We start from the raw sequence: 23,011 nt of genomic DNA, 5'->3' as shown, positions 1-23,011 counted from the left end.
TCCCCTGTTTTTTCTTGATGAGTCTGGCTAAAGGTTTATCAATTTTGTTTATCTTTTCAAAGAACCAGCTTTTAGTTTCCTTGATCTTTTTTATCATTTTCTTTGGCTCTATTACAGTTATTTCTGCTCTGATCTTTATGATTTCTTTCCTTCTACTAACTTTGGGTTTTGTTACTTCTTCTTTCTCTAGTTGCTTTAAGTGTAAGGTTAGGTTGTTTGTTTGAGATTTTTCTTATTTCCTGAGGTAAGATTGTATTGTTGTAAACTTCCTTCTTAGGACTGCTTTTGCTGTGTCCCATAGGTTTTGGACTGTTGTGTTTTCGTTGTCATTTGCCTCTAGGTATTTTATGATTTCCTCTTTGATTTCTTCAGTGATTCATTGGTTGTTTAGTGGCATATTGTTTAGCTTCCACATGTTGTGTTTTTTAGTTTTTTCCTTGTAGTTAATTTCAAATCTCATAGCGTTTTGGTTAGAAAATTTGCTTGATAAGATTTCAATTTTCTTAAATTTACCAAGGCTCGCTTTGTGGCCCAACATGTGATCAGTCCTGGAGAATGTTCCATGTGCACTTGAGAAGACTGTGTATTCTGCTGCTTTTGGATGGAATGCTCTATAAATATCAATTAAGTCCATCTGGTCTGATGTGTCATTTAAGGCCTGTGTTTCCTTATTGGTTTTTCTGTCTGGATGCTCTGTCCATTGATGAAAGTGGGGTGTTAAGGTCCCCCACTATTATTGTGTTACTGTCAGTTTCTCCTTTTATGGCTGTTTGTTAGTATTTGCCTTTAAGGTGCTCCTGTGTTGGGTGCATATATATTTAAAATTGTTATATCTCCTTCTTGGATTGATCCCTTGATCATTAATTACATAGTGTCCTTCTTTGTCTCTTGTAACAGTCTTTATTTTGAAGTCTATTTTGTCTGATATGAGTATTGCTACTCCAGCTGGTTCTGGTTTTATACCTCAGTTTTATCAAAATAAACACATCAGTTTGAGGGATGCTAATTACATTAAACTTACCGGACTTAAGAGGAATCCTGTATTTTACTGTAACTGAAGTTAAATAGAGCAAGAAAACCAGAAAGAGGAAGATATAGTAGGCTCCTTTTTAGACTTCCTATCACAGAAATTTGTTGAAAGGATGTGAGGTAATAACCTTTTTGTTTGCCACAAAATTAATTTGAAACAGATCTAAGATTTTTCCGTAAGTATTGGACTTCATATTTGAACTGATGATAGGGTTAAGTTAGGAGTGTATAACTGAACCTTGAAATCATACAATGAGCTGTGTTTTAATTATAACTCATTATTTTAATCAATCAACCTTTGACTGTATAACTTGACATATGATTTATTTTTATAAAGGGTTTCTGATTTTTTTATTCTAACATCCCTAAAAAAGACATTTCTAGGCTACTGCTGTGTCTTTTTCCAGAATTGTTTCTAGTTTTATAACTCGGTATCATTTAAATGAGCATTTTGGGTATATGTTTTAGGTCGAGTGTATAGTAAGAAAGATTAGAACAACCTAATAGAAGCATACCTGGTGCCTTGTTTTTGTCTTCCAGAATCTCTACACAAGGAAGTACAGGATTTGGCCTTTCTAGATGTTGTATCCAAACTTCGCAGTCATGAGAACAAAAGTGTTGCTCAACAGGCTTCTCTCACAGAGCAGAGACTTGCTGTGGAAAGCTGAGAACTACCCCTCCCTGATACACCCCTCATTTCCCCTTTGTCCTCCATCCAGCTGCCTCTTCTGCTTCATTCTCTTCCATATCAATCACTTGTGCATGCGTGTAATGTTCCAATGCCAATTGAAGAACTGCTGTAGGTACCTTCCCACTAAGATTTCTAAACCCATAGTTAGTTAGTTAGTGTGAACATGAATTTGTCAAAAACAAGTCTCCACCCCATAACTGTTTCCTTGTATTCCTGTTGCTTGAGCTACATTAAGTAGAATGTGCATGTTGTAGTCCTATGATGATGACGTAAACTTGGTACTACACAATGACTTGCTCCTTGTCCTTGGTAGACTACATAATAATGTACTGGTAAATTAATTAGAAACAAATGAGAATGCAGCAGGATCTGACTAGCTTATGAAAGATGGAACTGAATAGTAAAAATAGCTCCATTTCTTGGTGCTTGGAAAGCACAGTGACCAAAAAACCTGTATGGCTGCTTATTCATTAGTCTTACCTGCTAATGTCAAACCCATGGTACCTAGAGTTAAATAAAGTCCAATGCTCTCGCTCTTTACCCTCTGGTTTCTTCTTCTTCCTTTGTAGACTCTTGAAACTGCCACAAACTTGGCAAGACTTTCTGAGGTTTTCTATGTCATATTTAACTGGCCGTCATCAGTAGCCTGATGCTGAAAACATTTGTAGTTTTCAGCATGAAACTAAGGGGTTGAAGAATAGTATACTAGTACATCTTGTTTTTTGCCTGTATTTTAGATTCTGATACATGTACAGTTTCACCTCAGAATTTCTTCTGTCAGTTAATCAACATTGTTCACCACATCTCTTTAAAAGTCACTTGGCATTTGTTTTCAACTGAGAAAGTTGAGTACAGCTCTTTAGAAAATGGATTTCTTTTTTCCTGTTTTTCACCATTCAGCTTGAAAGCAAGAAGTTTCCTTGGTCTTTTAACCCTTTTAAATTTTATATGAGAACTAGCAGGGCATATGAAAAAAGATTAAGAAGTGTTTGTCTAGACTAAAGAAAGGAAGGTCATAAAAGCCATAGTAGCCAGTCCAGTTCATTCTGCACATGGCCTCATCCCAGTAGCTGTTAGAGTTTCCCACCTCCACTTTCCACAGAGAACTGCAGTGGATTTTAAAGCCTATCGGAAAGTGACAGTGCCAAGTGCCAAGACTGAAGAGGTCAGAAGCCCCCTTGGCAGAATGTAGTACACTCTTCACTGCTACCACCACACCAAACGGGTCTTAGAGCTTTGAAACACATGAACATCCCTGTGACATACCTGCCTTCTCCGAGTGCCCGTGTTTGACAAATACTGGCTGAAAGGTAAGGTGGGCTCCTTGCTCTCCAGAATTGATGCTGCGCATCTCTATGGGGTGATCGAAGTTGGACTTCTGACTCTGAAATAGCTGTAATTCGAGAAAGTTAAAACCCCAGTGGAGGTAAAGAACTTTTTGAGTGACTGTTCCCTCTGATGTCCAAGCAAAGGACGGTTATTGTGAGCGCTTTTGCTACATTTACTGTAAGAACGATCTGGTTCATTGTCTTCTCCTGGGCTGGATAGTGGACTATATTTTATTTTAGATTTTGAAAGACATCTGTAATGTTGCATAATAGGCTGTCCATATTAATAACTAAATAAACAGTATATAAACTGTAATGACATCATTTGGTTTATTTGTATATTTTACTTCTATTTCCAGCTCCTAGAACAGTGCCTGCTCATTGTTGGTGCTCAGTAAGTATTTGTTGAATGAATCCCTACTTCCATGAAACTTCCAGAGTGCCTGAACTATTTCTAGATAGACTGATAGAGAAATTGAGATGTAGGTATTTGTCTGACTTCAGAGAATTTTCCTTTTTTGATAGTAAGATCTGTCTGTATTGAAAAGCATTATATAGAAAACTTTGGAACAGAAGCGTCCAAAAAGCACGGACTTGAGAAAAAAAAAAAAAAAAAATACTGTCTGGGCCACAGCTGCCAGCAATCAATTTGCTGATATGCTAGGAGCTCTCATCTTCAGCAAAACAAAATGCAATTCAAATCACCAGTTGTTCTGCGGCGTGACCAGACCAGAGGCTGTGCCCTTATGATAACAGGGCTCCACCAAACTCGGTGATGCGCTGCTGTGCCAGGGCAGTGGGTGGGAGTCCACAGACAATACCATCCCTCTCCTACTACTTGGTCTTAGTTTTAGAGACCACCTTTACGTTAGTTTGCTACTCACTAAGAGTGCATTCTAAGGGAAAGATGGGAGGAGCCACAAAACAAAACTTTCATTACCACTTTGTGCCAGGACTAGAGCATAGATGAAAAGCAAAAAGGCCAAAACTTAGAGGGAAGGAGATGTCTGAGCGAAATGCACTGGAATGTCCTCCTTTCCTCCCTCCCAGTCCCATTAGCTCCTTGGAATCTTGCTAACCACCCACCCAGAGTGTAACTTCACTGTGCTCAAAGCAAAATTGATTAAATACTGGCCCATAATCCTGTGTCTTCCTTGATAAAACATGCTTTGAGCATACTATCTGATAACAGTGGAGATGTGGAACAAAATTTTTCAGTTCTAATACAATTTCCTCTTGGGTGGAACAGAATGCTCTCAGATATAAGCATTAGGGTGAAGTGTTCTGAGAAACCCCTGCATGTGAAGATTTCAAAAAGAAATTCTCCTTGGTATCATTAGAAGGCTTATTATCTAATTCTGTTGAACATAAGGGGTGAAGATGTCTATTACTCAGGTAAGCATTATCCTTTGTATCCAGCTGTTACTATAATCAATAAGCTTAAAAGACACTTCTTAACTCTAGGAAGCCATACATTTGAATCATACAAGTGTCTATTAAAAAGCACTTAATGAGGGGTTTCCCTGGTGGCACAGTGGTTGAGAGTCCGCCTGCCAATGCAGAGGACACGGGTTCGTGCCCCGGTCCGGGAGGATCCCACATGCCGCGCAGCGGCTGGGCCCGTGAGCCATGGCCGTTGAGCCTGCGCGTCCGGAGCCTGTGCTCTGCAACGGGAGAGGCCACAACCGTGAGAGGCCCGCGTACCGCAAAAAAAAAAAAAAAAAAGCACTTAATGATATCTGGGGTGAATCTTCATGGCTGTAACCAGGAAAATTGAGGGTTTTTTTTTCACAGATGTGATCTCTTAGTTTACATACAAAGATACATCATTATATGTCATGTGGCGTCACAGATATGTTTTAAAGGTCTGTCTTACTAAAATGTTGTGGAAACTATTTGAAAAGTGTGATAAGTGGAAAGAGTAAGGTCTCTGGATACTGCCTGTTCCGTAGTCACATCCTGATTCTATTACTTACTACCTATGTAACCATTGCCAATTACTTAAACTCTCTGGGCCTGTTTTCTCATTGAGTTTAATAATTCCTCCTTCCCAGGGTTTTTGTGACAGTTCAAACTTTCGGGGGTTGACGGTAAAGCTGGAGGGAACTGTGACATCTTATGGCCTAAACTATATTCCCCACCTTCCCCCTACAGGATTCCTGGCTAAAGGAATTCAAAGAACAAAAGCCAAATAGGAGAATTAGTTCTAGAGAGATTGATAGAGAAATTGACATTTAGATGTTTGTCTGACTTCAGAGTATTTTTTTTGATAGTAGACTCTGTCTCTATTAATAGTGTATTAATAATGTATTAATAGTGTCTATTAATAGTTTGAGGAGCACCCAGTTATCCTCCATACAGAGTGTATAACCTCTTACCTCCTTCCCCCTGAAACTAAGATGGCCAGGTGGGCAGAGAAGGCCTTTCAGTGTAGCTCCCACTGTAGTACTTCCTCTTCCTGTCTCAGACCTCTTCATCTGTAAAGTGGGAATAACAGTACTCGCTCAGTGATATTAGCTTTTATTAGTATTATTACTAAGTCAATATAGATAAAAGCTATAGTACTGAGTTTTTCCTCAGTATAGAAACAAAACAATCCCCCCTTCCCATTTTCAGTGCTGCCAACTTTTTATCAGTACATATAAAATACACCTTTTTAATATATATACTTCTCATATGTCTTTCATCTTTTCTTATGTATAAATGCTATGTGTTTTGCATAAAGGTTTATGGTAACTGTGCTCTGAATTCTGTAATAGAACCCACTCATTTATCATTATGCTTCTTGACTAGACAGGCAGAGTCCCTTGTTGGAGGTTTCCAGGGGTAAGTTATTAGTTCCTTGTATGCCATGAAGTATTTGAAGTATTTCCTTCAAATACTGTAAGCTACAGTATTTGAAGGAAAAAGTGAGCTTTGCATGGAACTTATGCTCCTAAGTTCAATTTATTTATTCTTTCCTTCTCAGTTGACTTTTTGAAGTTCCTTATCCTTACTTTGTTTCTTCCCAGAAAAACAAACAAACCCTTTTACCAAATTGAGCTTTTTCGCCATGGCCACAGAGATTGTAATCTGTCATCATTTCAGAAATGGACAATATGCATCTGTCTGCTATTTATAACACTGGATAGACATTTAATATGGCAACAATTCATTTATATACTGGAACCAACTATAATTAGACCAAACTTAAGCCAGGTAGGAACTGATGCCTGGGTTCTCCTGACATTCGTTTCCTCAGTCCCTGGCTTTTCTACTGCCTGATGTCACATTTGTCCAAAGAGAAATGTAGAGCCTCCGACTTCCTAAGCAAACTGGAGGATCAGGGTGATGTCTTCTCCCAAGTGGTTTTAATGGTTTCTCTGATCCCCAGCATTATGAATGCAGCTTTTAAGGAGTAAAAATGGAGCAAGTAGGATGGTTAAGTCATGGACACAGGGGCTCAGGGGAGAAGTGACTTGATTCAAATACCATCTACAATCTAAAAAAAAAAAAACTTCATTTTCATATTCACCCCCAACCTCAGAGTACATTCTTAGAACTTATCCGTGACTCAGAGATCTGTGGTTTTGCTGGTAGGCATGTGTGCAATCTTACATTAATCTGCTTAACCATACGAAGGTAAAACCACATTCAGTGGTGTGTGGAACTTTATAGTGTTTTGGTGTTGGTCACATATATAGAGAATTTTCTGTTTCAGGATTAGGTTTTAAGAAAATTAACTAGCTAGGTTTTTTAATCTTCATCAAGCAAGTTTAAAGCCTAATCCTGTCATACTTTGAAGCCTCTTAGTCTCAAGTTTGGGATTTTTTTAAATTAAATAATTCAAAACATCTTTATTAGATTTCTGTTATCTCAAGATAAAAAATTTTAAAGCTTTAACCCAGATTTCCAGTATATAAACTTTATACATATTTTTAGAAGATCTAGGGTTGGATTTAGTGTTCCTTGAAAAATTTAAAATAGAACTACAATACAATCCAGCAACTCCCCTTCTGTGTATTTACCCAAAGAACACAAAAACACTAGTTTGAAAAGACATATGCACCCCTATGTTCAAGATATGGAAGCAACCTAAGTGTCCATCAATAGATGAATGTGTAAAGAATATACAGTGGCGTATGCAGTCGTACCTTGATATCCACTGGGGATCGGTTCCAGGACCTGCCTCAGATACCAAAACTCCATGGATGCTCAAGTACCACAGTTGGCCCTCTGTATCCATGGTCCTGCATCTGTGAAATCAACCAACCACAGATTGTGTAGTACTGTAGTTTTTATTGAAAAAAATCCACGTATAAGTGGACCCGTGCAGTTGAAACCTGTGTTGTTTAAGGGTTAACTGTATTTACAATGAAATATTACTCAGTCATAAAAAAAGAGTGAACTCTCAGCATGTGCAACACCGTGGCTGGATGTAGAGGATATTATGCCGAGTGAAGTAAGACAGAAAGACAAACACCATATGATTCACTTATACTTGGAATCTAAAAACAACAAAAACAAAACAGAAGCAGACTCACAGATACAGAGAACAAACTGGTGGTTGCCAGAGGGGAGAGGGGTGTATAGCTGGATGAAATAGATGAAGGGGATTAAGAGGTACAGATTTCTAGTTATAAAGTCACGGGGATGTGATACACGGCATAGGGAATATAGTCAATAATATTGTAATAACTTGTTACTAGACATGGTGATTATTTCATAATGTATTTAAATGTCAAATCACTATGTGGTACCCTTGAAACATTATATTGTACATCAACTGTACTTAAGTTTTTTAAAAAATCTGATTTTCAAGTATACTTGACAGATATCACTTACTATTGCAGTAGTTATTTTGTCATTTATTGATTCCCAGGAATCCTGAAGGAAAGAAACTCAAAAACTATACCCTCAGATTACTGTCAAAAATAAATTCCTATATGAATTCTCACTTTGAATTTTATAACCATATCTACTTTAAAATAGGCCAAGTTTCAAGTTGGGGATTTTCTAGCCAAATGGTGATTTTGTGGTTTCTTTGGTTCATTTTTAATGAACTGTCATACAAAGAACAGAGCTAAGCCTGCTGGGAAGCTGGCTACACCCCTGCCCTTAGGGTGTCCGTGCCCTCAGATGAAAAACCCCTGCTCCTTTGAGGACATCTCACAGAGCTCTCGTGCGGTCACCATCACCCCACCACCAGGACCAGAGAAGGTCAGCTGCCTTTGACCTTGAGCGCTCTTCAGGGGTGTCTGCTCTGCTTCTCAGCGCTCCGTTCTTCCCCGTGTCTAACATAAGCACATCAGATGAATACCTGCGATTACCTAGAACTTATGAAGGAGGTAAAGGTTGAATCATACTCTTAAGATTGCAACCCAACAGTAAAAGATAAAGTGCTGCCCTAATCAGAGGGAACCACGGGGAGGAAATATTAACCAGAGCGGCTTTGATTTTAGACTCATCTCTGCAGGAACCCAAAATAGTCCCTAACTTCAGTTGGTGCCGACTATCCGTACACAGTTCCTTCCCCCTCACCCTCCGTTTTTTTATGGTTCTAGAATGTATCCCACTCTCCACCATGCCTCTCCTATAATGACTTCCCTTTTTGTGCAGGTAAGTATGGAAGGAGTTATTAATGACTCATATTCCACTCTTTTCACCCACACCCCTCATCCCCTGGTGCCCAGTAGAAGTTAGGGGAAGTGACACAGCAAAGTGACCATTGAGCTTCAGAATAGCACAATCTACACAATCTGTTACATCCTCTGCTTCCCCCTCTCCTACCCCTTGCCCTCTTGTTCCCCTTATCAGGGGCACTGTGAGACGCAGGGCCTTCCCCTGCACTGACCAAAGAAAAGCAAGAGATGGAAAGCAGAGATTACCTGTACCTCTGGGCGTTTGTAACCTGATTTGGTGGGCCCTTACTCTGTAAAAGGCAGGCTTCATCTGAGGCAGTTTCGGAAGGGTGTTCTGGCGTGCTCTCCGCACCCGTTGCCCTGTGTGCCTGCATATTTTACATAGTTGAAGTGTTATGCCACGTGCAGCTACCTCCTTTTTTTTCCATGTACACAATAAGCATTTTTCCACATTACTAAGAACTGTCTCATAACCTCATTCTTAATGGCTGCATATTCTCCAGTTATATGGAAGCACCGTAATTTACTTAGCCGTTTTCCCACATCTGGACATTAGAGACATATTCCAGGTTTTGAAAAACAAACCTCACATGCTAAGTCGTGAGCATTTGCAGATGCTCAACTCAAAACATCTGACCTGTAAGTCCCCTCTGCTTTCTGCCCCTAATCCTAAATTTAAAACTCCATTCCTTTCTTCTTCAAGAGCCCTTATCAATTTCTCAATTCGGCCTCCTCCTGATCCACTTGTACGTGTCACCTCCTGGACGCTCTGCTCCTGCAAAGTGCTTGCTAGTCTCCTAAGGGGACCCACCACAAGGGGTAGTGGCGTCACAAGGGTGGGGTGGCCGCACCTCCCTCCTGGCATCCGGGCCTTAGATCAGCTACACCCACGCACCCTTCACCAGCGCCGCTTACCAGATGTATCAGAGAGGGCCTCTAAAAAGAGGTGGCACAGGGCACACCTCCAAGTACCCACTGGAGCTGGTGTTTAGCTAATTGGAGTCTAATTGCCTCTTAGCACTGTCATCCACCTCTCCCAACACTTCTGCACCTGTTTCCAAGCCTGTGAACCGCCATTCTGATTGGTTCCAAGTGATGAACACACTCCAGGCGCCACTCACATGGAGAGAGGAGAGAGGGGTGCAGGGCCTCTTCTTCCACAAGAGTCCTCATTTAACACTCCTGAGGCATCTGTGACCTGGCTAACCCAGTTCTTCCTCTAGAGACCACGGCAGACTGGGGGCCTTCATACATCTGTGTTTGTTCCACATGGTATTTTGAAAAAGAAAGAAGAAAACAAACAGCTGTAAACACTGAAATTTTGGATGATTTTGCATAAAAATCTAGTTATTTGACTTTTCTTTTAAAAGGGGGAGAGCTGGCAACCAGGCATTCTGCATCCCAGGAGCGCGGTGTGTGGCTGTGGCCCTGTGCCTTTGGGCAGGGCGTGCGTCTCCAGCCTGTTAGAGGCCCCACCTGGCCCACCCCGCCCTGTTGCCCTCAACTCCAGAGCCCCCGGAAGCCTGCGTGGCTTGACCCTGTGGAGACCTCACGTGTGGTCTGTCTGCTTCCAGAGCAGAAGGGGTGGGGATTTTTAGGGGAAGAGAAGCAGCGCCATGGGAAGGGGCTTGTCAAACAGAGGTCCAAATACTTGACCCCAGGGCATGTTTATGACCTGTGCAAACTTGGATTGTTTTTATCCCCTCAGAGAAAAGACTCGACATTCTGAAGGCCAGTGACAGCTGCAGTCTCACTGTCAAGTGTCAGGAATCTTGGAAACCCAAACAGCTGTAAGCCGTACCCACGCCCGTACCCAAGCCATCCTGCTGATGGAAGTGGGCTGGGGCTGGCAGCACCCTGAGGGGACTGTAGGAATTTAGGACATCCTTTCTTGGCTGGATCAGGAATGCAGCCCTTCTCCTGAAGCCAAAAATATCCTCCCCACCCCCTTTATCCCATGATTCAGGAGCTCTTATGGAATACGCGACCCTGCTAACCCAAGCGATTACACTCTGCTCTTTGAGAAGCAGAGAATTCTAACACCTGCCAAACTCCCGGGATAACCTGATCAACCACAATTTCCTCTTTGTAGCCAACCCTTCAGCTATGAGTCTCCTCATTTAAAGAGGCTCAGACAATTAAAACTTTCAATCCACTCAGCCGAAACACCCCTGAAGAGAAACAGCCTGCTCCTAAATGTTTCACTGACATAACGCACCAAAGGAGAGCATGTTCCTCATATCCCCCAGCGTGCGGAGGCCCAGGTAAGTCTCCGCGCCTCAGACCGCCAGGGAATGCACAGACCAGGAGCTAAAGTGCGGCTACAGCACAGGAATGGTTGCCAAACCTTGTTTTCTCTAGAGGTGACTAACCCAGGACCAAAAAATGCCGGAACTCCCCACCTCCCTGCCATGGTTGAAGAGGAATATAATATCAATAAGAGACCCAAACAAACAAACAAAAATGCCTTCAGTTTCTGAGAAGACAAGGCAGAGCATGAAAGGGAAAGAGGAAGGAAAAATCATTCAGGACTCAGGACATGAATGTCCACAAAGTCATCGGACACAGGAACAGTGGGCCTGGGCAAAAGCTCACGTTGGTAGGACCAATAAAGAAACTACAGATTAGCAGATGGAAAGTATTACGTATATGTATAACTGAATCATTCTGCTGTACACCTGAAACTAACACAACATTGTAAAGCAATCTGTACTTCAATGAAATAAAATTTTTTAAAAAGAACAATGCAAAGACAAAAAACAATACAAAGACAAAAAGAAAAGGGACATCTATCTTTGGGGCAGATATTGCAAGTTATTTACCCAATATCCAGCTACCCCTTCTGCCCTATTTACAGAACCCAATTTTGTTCAGGAGGACAATGTACCAAGCTTAAAATACTCCAATTCCCTGGCTTTCGAAGTCGGTGTTACCACTCTATAGAAGTTCATGGGAAGGGCATCCGTTAGTAAACAAAAAGGCAGAGACCTGCTGGAAGGCCTTTGGCCCTTCACCTTTTCATTTTCTTCCTTTTCCCTACCTCAGATGTTGCTATGGGCCCCAGAAGTGCAGGAGCCCTCTTGCAGCCAGGAAGTATGAGCATGAGAATGAAAGCCTCCACATTAAGCGCAGTGGAGCAGAAAGGTGGAAAGAACCTGGATCCCACAATGAACCGAAGGATCAGCCCTGTACTGAGGAACCTCAGATAATGCAGGGGACACACACCTACCTGTTTAAACCCCTAGAGCAAGGTATTCTGTTGTTTGGATTGGAATGAAATCTTGATTCACATGGCTAGTCACTAAAGCATCAAGACCTCCCTGGAACAACTTTTTATGCTTACAGGTTATGGCCACAGAACTCAGGAAAACAAAGCCCAGAGGACTGAAACAACTGGGGCTGCCAGCTTTAACCCTCAAAGTTCAGAAAAACCCCAAACAGCCTGACTTGCTGACCTAGCAGCCTTCCTCACTACACAAAGATCTACTGAGCACATACTGGGTACATCAGGCACCATGTTGGACTATGGATAGAACAAGGAGATAGATAGGTTCCATTGGGGGAGAAGATGAGAAACATATTTATCTGACTACCATAGTAAAGCAAACAAGTAAGGATATTAACTGACGTATAAACAGAGTCATAGGGGTTCTGTAGAGAGACGACTCAGCTCCGAGCATCCTGGAGCAGAAGCTACCTGTGAAAGCAGAGTAGAAGTAAGAGATAGGGAAGGAGAAATAGAGCAGAGCAGACCAGATGGGATGGGGCCTTAGACATTTTAACTTGTTATTATGTAGTGGAAAACCAAAGTTTAAACAGACGATCGGCATATTTGCTTTATGTTTTGATCTAGAACCAGAACTATTGCTAGTGGAAGAGAGACTAATAGCAGAGATTCATAGGTAATTGTGATGAGTTCCTAGTGTCGGGAGACAATTCTCCATGGGTGTCTCATGTTTCTATACTTCTGTGAAGAGCTTTCATCTCAAACTATCTCTTCGAGGATGTTTATGTAACAGCCTTGTAAGATAGAGATAGGGTCTCCTTCTGAGGGCAGGGGCATACTTTTGTACTGTGTGAGATAATTAAAAACACCTCCCTCGGGGCAAAGTTTGGTCGGGATTGTTTGCAGACTCCTTAGAAAGTTGGGGGATACCTGGGAATTCCCTGGCGGTCCAGTGGTTAGGACTCCAGGCTTTCACTGCTGAGGCCTGGGTTTGATCCCTGGTCAGGGAACTAAGATCCCGCAAGCCAGGAGGCGCAGCAAAAAAAAAAAAAAAAGTTGGGGGATCCCTGAGCTCAGTGCACCTTGCAGCAGAGACAGTGTGTGTGCAGTAGCCACCTGGGTCACTGTCCTCTGAGGGACTAGGGGCTCAGGAACTATCACAAACATGAAGCTCACACCATCTGCAAGGCCGTCCTTTGTCTCTGACCCAGAAGTCTCACGCCTCCTGCGAGCACTGGTGAAACTGAGGCAAGCTAAGCAGTTAGCCTGCGAGAAGGTAAAGCCTCTGAGCCTTCACAGTTCTTGGTACTTGAACTAGGACTAGAGAGACGGCGAAGGTCTAAGATATGTGTGTGGGGTGGAGATTGGAACCAAAGATGATTCCCAGGGCCTCCCTGGTGGCGCAGTGGTTGGGAGTCCGCCTGCCGACGCAGGGGACATGGGTTCGTGCCCCCGTCCGGGAAGATGAGCCATGGCCGCTGAGCCTGCGCGTCCGCGGCCTGTGCTCCGCAATAGGAGAGGCCACAACAGTGAGAGGCCCTTGTACCGCAAAAAAAAAAAAAAAAAAAAAAAGATGATTCCCAAATGTCTGCGCTGGGAGACAGGGCAGTGGCGCCGTGAACTGAGAGCAGGAACAAAGGAGGAGCAGCCTCCTGTAAAGGAACGTGAGCTGGGCTGAGGTGCTTAGGGACCTTGAGGAGACGTCCAGGGGGCACTTCCTCATTCCAGCTGAGCCTTCACTGCAGGTGCTGCCCCACACACAGACGGAGCCCCTCAGCCCACAGCCCTCCCTTCAGCGCTTCCTAATTCACATGGCATTGTGTCACATCGGAGCCCCCAAGAGACACCAACAGACCCCTCTAAGAAAAGAAAAAGGGGTGATTTACCCAAAACTTACAGAATCAAATCTTTGGAGCTGGAGCCTGGACATCTGAATTTCTTAAAGCTCCAAAGGTGATTTCCAATCTGCAGCCAGAATGGAAAAGCATTGTTCTATTAGAATGAAGGGCAAGCAAACTTTCCTTAAAGTCCTCAGAGAGAAGCTGACCTAGCCAACAAAAGGGTCATCATCCTATTTGGGCAAGCAGGTGGCCGTTTACTGCATCAGTAACCCAGGATTACTATTCTACTTCCATCCTTTTTGAGGCCCCTCACTTCTGACCCAGGGACCCATTATCACTTGCCAAGTAAACTGCTGCACTTAGAGCAAGCCAACTTCCTGAGCTGTTCAACTCCAGATGTGGTCTATGGTAGACATCTCCCAGAATGGTACCCTGAACTACCTGGAATCTATGCTGCCTGACACATCCTCTGGAGAAGTCACCTGGATACCCTCACGCTTGCTTAGTCTTACTGGGCACAGCCCGGAAACAACCATCCACCACAGCAGCCTGTCCTCCATCACCCTGATGGAAGGCCCGGGCGTCAGGAGCCTCTTGCTGATAGTCTGGGGCCCTGAGCATCTAGAGAAGGCGAAGGGAGTTGCTGCATTCCTGAGGGGCACAGAGCCTTCCTTGTAAGCTTTCCATGTGTCCAAGTGACAGCCTTACAGTCATGGCTGACTCATGACTTCCGCTTGTCTTGGAAAGCTTGGTCTCCCTTTGCCCTGCAGGACATGAAGGGTAGCCACCTACTCCAGCACATACACCTTTTTTTAAAAAAATTTATTTTCGGCTGCACTGGGTCTTCGTTGCTGTGTGCGGGCTTTCTCTAGTTGCGGCGAGTGGGGGCTACTCTTCGTTGTGGTGCGCGGGCTTCTCATTGCAGTGGCTTCTCTTGTTGCGTTGCATGGGTTCTAGGCATGCGGGCTTCAGTAGTTGTGGCTTATGGGCTCAGTAGTTGTGGCTCACAGGCTCTAGAGCGCAGGCTCAGTAGTTGTGGCTCACGGGCTTAGTTGCTCCATGGCATGTGGGATCTTCCTGGACCAGGGACCGAACCTGTGTCCCGTTCACTGGCAGGAGGATTCTTAACCCCTGTGCCACCAGGGAAGTCCTCCAGCACATACACTGTTACTACTGGTTGAACCTAAAAGCATGAGATTCATGAGGGTCTCAATTCAGTCTGGCAGTCCTGCATGAGTTTTTCTCAGCTTAACTGTGATCCCACCTCCTGGCAACATAGCTCTTTCAAAAAATGTTGAGTTCAGAAATCCTGCAAGCCTGGAAAAAACTCAGAATTCATTAGCAAAATAATGTCTTCCAAGGCTTAATCCTTACCCACCTTTGCCTTTCCTGTTTGATGCTTAAACAGGATTGGTGGGCGGGGGAGATGGAGGTGCCCTGGGAGGATTAGGCACTTGCTGTACTCAGTGCACGGGCCTGAGCCCATCCAGGGTTGGCTGACAGATGCCAGGGTCAGTTCCTCTTTGAAAAAGCCATATTACAGGAAAATAGAAATAGTTTTCTTTTTCAGAATAAAAGTCCATCCGTTAGGTGAGCACATACTCTCTACACAGAAACAAAGGTATGCTCATCCCCTTTGGCTTGCTCAAAGCAGTAGCCTGGTCTGGGTGCTAGAGACATAGAGGTTCCTGATTCCACGGAAAAGAGATGCCAATCAGGTAAGTTCTTCCAGAGAGGATGCTGCAGGAGCACATCTTGGTGTGGAGAGGAGGGGGCTAACAGAGCTCCCTGAGAAAGCTGATTTAGGTGAGATCTGAAGCATGAATGGGATTTGGGGAAGAAGGGCAGTTCGACACTTTTCATCTTTGCAAACATCCCTGTGGTATAGGCATGACTATCTCCATCTCATGAGGGAGGCTCTGAGGATAGGAGAGAGAAAGTCACGTGTCTAAGGTCACACCCACACTATAACCAGTGGCTAAGCTCTGAGTCCAACCAGCACACACACTGTCTGTGACTTTCTTACTTTGCCACGCATGGGTTTCCTTTGCTAAAGCAACCTGAGGAGCTTTTTCACTGAGTACAGATTGTACGATATTCTTCAGGCTTAGTGACTGACCAGCCTCCTAGGTTCTCCCCAGAGACCGAGTCATTAAGGCATTTGTTCCCATGTCCAGCTTGACTCCAGGTCTTTCCCTGACAGAGTCAATAAAGGAATCAAATCTCCTCCAGCCTTTGCACTGCAGTGAAAGGAGTAAGCCCTGCCTTACTCTTCGTTCTGGTTTTAGTACCTCCCGCTCTTCCCTCTCTCGCTCTAGAACTTAGTAGAATGTTTGATATACGTGAGGCTCAAAAAATGTGCACTAAGCTTGAGAAACAGCAGACACAGGGAGGGCTCTGGGACTCCCCCTTTCTACCTAAAAGCAGGACATGAAATTTCCCCTGAGAAAGGTACCCTCCCTGTACCAGGAAGAACATTCATATCACCAGAGACTGGGAGGCAATGCCGAAATGCACCTGTACAAACACACCTACTAAAATGACCTTCCATTCGTTTCCTGCATTTAGCTGCTAGTGACTGTCCCACAATATACTGCTCATAGCACCAGCCCCTCTGTCTTGTCACATCCCCACAATTTATTGTTCGCTGTGTAACGAGGAATTTAAGCTTTTGGTCCTAATGACTTCTGGTCTTCATTTTCCTGTTGAAGACTCCCATGTACATGCAAAAAAATTAAATTTGTATGCTTTTTTTCTTGTTTAAAAAAAAAAAAGTGTGCTAAGAGTCCTCATTACCAATTAGCATCAGTAGAAATTAAATTAGAACATGAAGCCAGAGTCCTGAGATGATCTTTCCTAAAATGGCCTGACAGAACCTTGAGAGCCGTTTTCTCATTTAAGTTCTCACACTCCAAGCAGAAGACAGGGGTAGAGCATGCAGCTCTGCACTCCAGACACCACAATGGTAATTAAATACCTCCATTGCAACAGGTCTGGGTTTGTGGTGTAACTGGAATTCTATTTTTGTTACGTAAACAAAAATGCTAATCTGGAGACATTAATCTTTCCTCTTGATTTGGGTGCAAATCTTGACTTAAACAATTTTCACTTTAAAATTTAAATGTCTATGGTAAGGTATTCATTTAGTGCCACAAATGAGATGTTTTTAATCCTTTGATCTAGTCATTCCACTATTAGGGCTCTATCAATGTGCAAAGTATAAGAAATATATAAGAAAGTTCACTGTGGAGACTGGTTCAAGATGGTGGAGTAAAAGGATGTGCACTCACTCCCTCTTGAGAGACACCGGAATCACAACTAACTGCTGAACAATCATCAAAAGGAAGGCACTGGAACTCACCAAAAAGATACCCCACATCCAAAGACAAAGGAGAAACCACAATGAGATGGTAGGAGGGGCGCAATCACAATAAAATCAAATCCCATAACTGCTGGGTGGGTGTCTCACAAACTGGAGAACAATTATACCACAGAAGTGAAGGTTCTGAGCCCTGCATCAGGCTTACTGACCTGGGGGTCTGGCAATGGGAGGGGGAATTCCCAGAGAATCAGACTTTGAAGGCTAGCAGGATTTGACTGCAGGATTTTGACAGGTCTGGGGAAAACAAAGACTCCACTATTGGAGGGCACACACAAAGTAGTGTGCACATCAGGACCCATAGGATACTGAACCAGACCTACCTGTTAGCGTTGGAGGGTCTCCTGCAGAAGCAGGGGATGACTGTGGCTCACCGCGGGGACAAGGACACTGGCAGCAGAAGTTCTGGGAAGTACTCCTTGCTGTGACCCCATTAGCCCCACCAAAGTGTCTGTGGGCTCCAGTGCTGGGTCACCCAGGCCAAGCAACCAACAGGTAAGGAACTCAGCCCCACCCATCAGCAGACAAGCGGATTAGAGTTTTACTTAGCTCTGCCTACCAGAAAAACACCCAGCTCTACCCACTACCAGTCCCTCCTACCAGTAAGCTTGCACAAGCCTCTTAGATAGCCTCATCCACCAGAGGGCAGACAGCAGAAGCAAGAAGAACTACAATCCTGCAGCCTGTGGAACGAAAACCACATTCACAGAAAGATAGACAAAATGAAAAGGCAGAGGACTATGTACCAGATGAAGGAACAAGATAAAACGCCAGAAAAACAAATAAATGAAGTGGAGATAGGCAACCTTCCAGAAAAAGAATTCAGAATAATGACAGTGAAGATGATCCAGGACCTCAGAAAAAGAATGGAGGCAAAGATCAAGAAGATGCAAGAAATGTTTAAAAAAGACCTAGAAGAATTAAGGAACAAACACCTAGAAGCACTAAAGAACAAACAAACAGAAATGAACAATACAATAACTGAAATGAAAAATACACTAGAAGGAATCAATAGCAGAAGAACTGAGGCAGAAGAACAGATAAGTGATCTGTAAAACAGAATGGTGGAATTCACTGCCACAGAAGAGAATAAAGAAAAAAGAATGAAAAGCAATGAAGACAGCCTAACAGACCTCTGGGACTACTTTAAATGCACCAACATTTGCATTATAGGGGTCCCAGAAGGAGAAGAGAGAGAGAAAGGAGCTGAGAAAATATTTGAAGAGATTATAGTAGAAAACTTCCCTAACATGGGAAAGGAAACAGCCACCCAGGTCCAGGAAGCGCAGAGTCCCAGGCAGGATACCCTAGGAGAAACACACTGAGACACATAGTGATCAAATTGAAAAAAATTAAACACAAAGAAAAATTATTAAAAGCAACAAGGGAAAAATGACAAATAATATACAAGGGAATTCCCATAAGGTTAACAGCTGATTTCTCAGCAGAAACTCTACAAGCCAGAAGGGAGTGACATGATATACTTAAAGTGATAAAAGGGAAGAGCCTACAACCAAGATGACTCAACCTGGCAAGGATCTCATTCAGATTCAATGGAGAAATCAAAAGCTTTACAGACAAGCAAAAGCTAAGAGAATTCAGCATCACCAAACCAGCTCTACAACAAATGCTAAAGGAACTTCTCTAAGTGGGAAACACAAGAGAAGAAAAGGACCTACAAAAACAAAAACAAAACAATTAAGAAAATGGGAATAGGAACATACATATCGATAATTACCTGAAATGTGAATGGATTAAATGCTCCAACCAAAAGACAAAGGCTTGATGAATGGATACAAAAACAGGACCCATATGTATGCTGTCTACAAGAGACCCACTTCAGACCTAAGGACACATACAGACTGAAAGTGAGGGGATGGAAAAAGATATTCCATGCAAATGGAAATCAAAAGAAAGCTAGAGTAGCAATGCTCATATCGGACCAAATGGACTTTAAGATAAAGAATGTTACAAGAAACAAGGAAGGACACTACATAATGATCAAGGGATCAATCCAAGAAGAAGATATAACAATTATAAATATATATGCACCCAACACAGGAGCACCTCAATACATAAGGCAACTGCTAACAGCTATAAAAGAGGAAATCGACAGTAACACAACAATAGTGGAGGACTTAACACCTCCTTACACCAATGGACAGAGCATCCAGACAGAAAATGAATAAGGAAACACAAGCTTTAAGTGACACAATAGACCAGACAGATTTAATTGATATTTATAGGACAGTCCATCTGAAAACAGCAGATTACACTTTTTTCTCAAGTGCACATGGAACATTCTCCAGGATAGATCACATCTTGGGTCACAAATCAAGCCTTGGTAAATTTAAGAAAATTGAAATTATATCAATTTTCTGACCACAACACTATGAGATTAGAAATAAATTAGAGGGAAAAAAACGTAAAAAGACACAAACGCATGGAGGCTAAACAATACGTTACTCAGTAACAAAGAGATCACTGAAAAATCAAAGAGGAAATCAAAAACTACGTAGAGACAAATGACAATGAAAGTACGATGATCCAAAACCTATGGGATGCAGCAAAAGCAGTTCAAAGAGGGACGTTTATAGCAATACAATCCTACCTCAGGAAACAAGAAAAATCTCAAATAAAAAATCCAAGCTTACGCCTAAAGGAACTAAAGAAATATGAACAAAAAAAACCCAAAGTTAGTAGAAGGAAAGACATCATGAAGATCAGAGCAGAAATAAATGAAATAGAAACAAAGAAAACAACAGCAAAAATCAATAAAACTAAAAGCTTGTTCCCTGAGATGATAAACAAAATTGATAAACCTTTAGCCAGACTCATCAAGAAAAAGAGGGAGAGGACTCAAATCAATAAAATTAGAAATGAAAAATGAGAAGTTACAACGGACACTGCAGAAATACAAAGCATCCTAAAAGACTACTACAAGCAACTCTATGCCAATAAAATGGACAACCTGGAAGAAATGGACAAATTCTTAGAAAGGTATAACCTTCCAAGACTGAACAAGTAAGAAGTAGAAAATATGAACAGACCAATCACAAGTAATGAAATTGAAACTGGGATTGAAAATCTTCCAACAGGGCTTCCCTAGTGGTGCAGTGGTTAAGAATCCACCTGCCAATGCAGGGGACACAGCTTTGACCCCTGGTCTGGGAAGATCCCACATGCCGCGGAGCAACTTAGCCCGTGTGTGACAACTACTCAGTCTGCCATCTAGAGCCCACGAGCCACAACTACTGAAACCCTCGTGCCTAGAGCCCGTGCTCTACAACAAGAGAAGCCACGACAATAAGAAGCCTGCATACCACAACGAAGAGTAGCCCCCACTCACCACAACTAGAGAGAGCCCACGCACAGCAAAGAAAAACCAATACAGACAAAAATAAAAAATCAAATAAATAAGTTTATAAAAAAAAAATCTTCCAACAAACAAAAATCCAGGACCACATGGCTTCACAGGTGAATTCTATCAAATATTTAGAGAAGAGCTAACACCCATCCTTCTCAAACTCTTCCAAAAAATTGCAGAGGAAGGAACACACCCACACTCATTCTACAAGGCCACTATCACCCTGATACCACAACCGGACAAAGAAACTACAAAAAAAGAAAATTACTAATATCACTGATGAATATAGATGCAAAAATTCTCAAAAAAAATACTAGCAAACAGAATCCAACAACACATTAAAAGGATCATACACCATGATAAAGCAGGATTTATCCCAGGGATGCAAGGATCCCTCAATATACACAAATCACTCAATGTGATACACCATATTAACAAATTGAAGAATAAAAACCATATGATCATCTCAATAGATGTAGAAAAACTTTTGACAAAATCCAACACCCATTTATGATAAAAACTCTCCAGAAAGTGGGCATAGAGAGAACCTACCTCAACATAATAAAGGCCATATACGACAAAGCCACAGCAAACATCATTCTCAATGCTGAAAAACTGAAAGCATTTCCTCTACAATCAGGAACAGGACAAGTATGCCCACTCTTGCCACTATTATTCAACATAGTTTTGGAAGTCCTAGCCATGCCAATCAGAGAAGAAAAAGAAATAAAAGGAATAGAAGTTGGAAAAGAAGAAGTAAAACTGTCACTGTTTGCAGATGACATGATACTATATGTAGAGAATCCTAAAGATGCTACCAGAAAACTACTAGAGCTAATCAATGAATTTGGTAAATTTGCAGGCTACAAAATTAATGCAAAGAAATTTCTTGCATTCCTGTACACTAAAAACCAAAGATCAGAAAGAGAAATTAAGGAAACAATCCCATTCACCGTTGCAACAAAAAGAATAAAATACATAGGAATAACCCTATCTGAGGAGGTAAGAACCTGTATGCAGAAAACTATAAGACACTGATGAAAGAAATCAAAGATCACACAGATGGAGAGATATACCATGTTCTTGGATTGGAAGAATCAATACTGTGAAAATGATTATACTGCCCAAAGCAATCTACAGATTCAATGCAATCGCTATCAAAATACCAATGACATTTTTTACAGAACTAGAACAAAAATTCTTAAAATCTGTAGTGAGACACAAAAGACCCCAAATAGCCAAAGCCATCTTGAGGGAAAAAACTGAGCTGGAGGAATGAGACTCCCTGACTTCAGACAATACTCCAAAGCTACAGTAATCAAGACAGTATAGTACTGGCACAAAAACAGAAATATAGATCAATGGAACAGGATAGAAAGCCCAGAGATAAACCCACACACCTATGGTCAACTAATCTATGACAAAGGAGGCAAGAATATAAAATGGAGAAAAGACAGTCTCTTCAATAAGTAGTTCTGGGAAAACTAGACAGCTACATGTAAAAATATGAAATTAGAACACTTTCTAACACCATACACAAAAGTAAACTCAAAATGGATTAAAGACCTAAATGTAAGACCAGACACTATAAAACTCTTAGAGGAAAACATAGGAAGAACACTCTTTGACATAAAGCACAGCAAGATCTTTTTTGACCCACTTCCTAAAGTAATGGAAATAAAAACAAAAATAAACCAATGGGACCTAATGAAACTTTAAAGCTTTTGCACAGCAAAGGAAACTATAAACAATACGAAAAGACAACCTTCAGAATGGGAGAAAATATTTGCAAGCAAATCAATGGACAAAGGATTAATCTCCAAAAAATATATGCAGCTCAATGTTAAAAACACAAACAACCCAGTCTAAAAATGGGCAGAAGACATTTCTCCAAAGAAGACATACAGATGGCCAAGAAGCACATGAGAAGCTGCTCAACATCACTAATTATTAGAGAAATGCAAATCAAAACTACAATGAGGTATCACCTCACACCAGTTAGAATGGACATCATCAGAAAATCTACAAACAACAAATGCTGGAGAGGGTGTGGAGAAAAGGGAACCCTCTTGCACTGTTGATGGGAATGTAAATTGATACAGCCACTATGGAGAACAGTATGGAGGTTCCTTAAAAAACTACAAATAGAATTACCATATGATCCAGCAATCCCACTACTGGGCATATACCCAGAGTAAACCATAATTCAAAAGGACACATGCACCCAATGTTCATTGCAGTACTATTTACAATAGCCACGTCACGGAAGCAACCTAAATACCCATCGACAGACGAATGGATAAAGAAGATTTGGTACATATATACAATGGAATATTACTCAGGTATAAAAAGGAACGAAATTGGATCATTTGTAGAGACGTGGATGGACCTAGAGACTGTCATACAGAGTGAAGTCAGAAAGAGAAAAACAGATATTGTATATTAACGCATATATGTGGAATCTAGAAAAATGGTACAGATGAACTGGTTTGAAAGGCAGAAATAGAGACACAGATGTAGAGAACAAAC

The 23,011-nt window shown here is 41.9% G+C and overlaps 2 protein-coding genes across 10 annotated transcripts in view; one reads left to right on the top strand and one right to left on the bottom strand.

Annotated features, from left to right (window-relative positions):
- Positions 1-4,767, top strand: part of RAP1GDS1 (Rap1 GTPase-GDP dissociation stimulator 1) — a 155,926-nt gene extending 151,159 nt beyond the window's left edge. For 6 of the 7 annotated variants that reach the window (XM_079919282.1, XM_079919285.1, XM_079919284.1 and 3 more), the window contains one exon: positions 1,570-4,767. In XM_079919282.1, the coding sequence (XP_079775408.1) occupies positions 1,570-1,697 (128 nt within the window). In that variant the 3' untranslated portion in view covers positions 1,698-4,767. The remainder of the gene's footprint in view (positions 1-1,569) is intronic. The other variant, XR_013827936.1, reaches the window with a different exon arrangement.
- LOC307185279 (uncharacterized protein) overlaps positions 1-23,011 on the bottom strand; it is a 33,856-nt gene that overhangs the window by 8,423 nt on the left and 2,422 nt on the right. Inside the window, exons 2-6 of one of the 3 annotated variants that reach the window (XM_079919287.1) lie at positions 9,791-9,923; positions 8,916-9,037; positions 7,182-7,283; positions 5,427-5,525; positions 2,987-3,113 (exon numbers count right to left, since the gene is read on the bottom strand). In XM_079919287.1, the coding sequence (XP_079775413.1) occupies positions 2,987-3,113; positions 5,427-5,525 (226 nt within the window). In that variant the 5' untranslated portion in view covers positions 7,182-7,283; positions 8,916-9,037; positions 9,791-9,923. Of the gene's footprint in view, positions 1-2,986; positions 3,114-5,426; positions 5,526-7,181; positions 8,052-8,915; positions 9,038-9,790; positions 10,236-23,011 lie in introns of those variants that run through there. The other 2 variants (XM_079919288.1, XM_079919289.1) reach the window with 2 other exon arrangements.

This window comes from Stenella coeruleoalba, assembly GCF_951394435.1.
Source record: "Stenella coeruleoalba genome assembly, chromosome: 4".
In the NCBI taxonomy this organism is placed as follows: domain Eukaryota; kingdom Metazoa; phylum Chordata; class Mammalia; order Artiodactyla; family Delphinidae; genus Stenella; species Stenella coeruleoalba.
The sequence above is the reverse complement of the archived record's forward strand: the minus strand, read 5'-3'. Positions and strand labels throughout refer to the sequence as shown.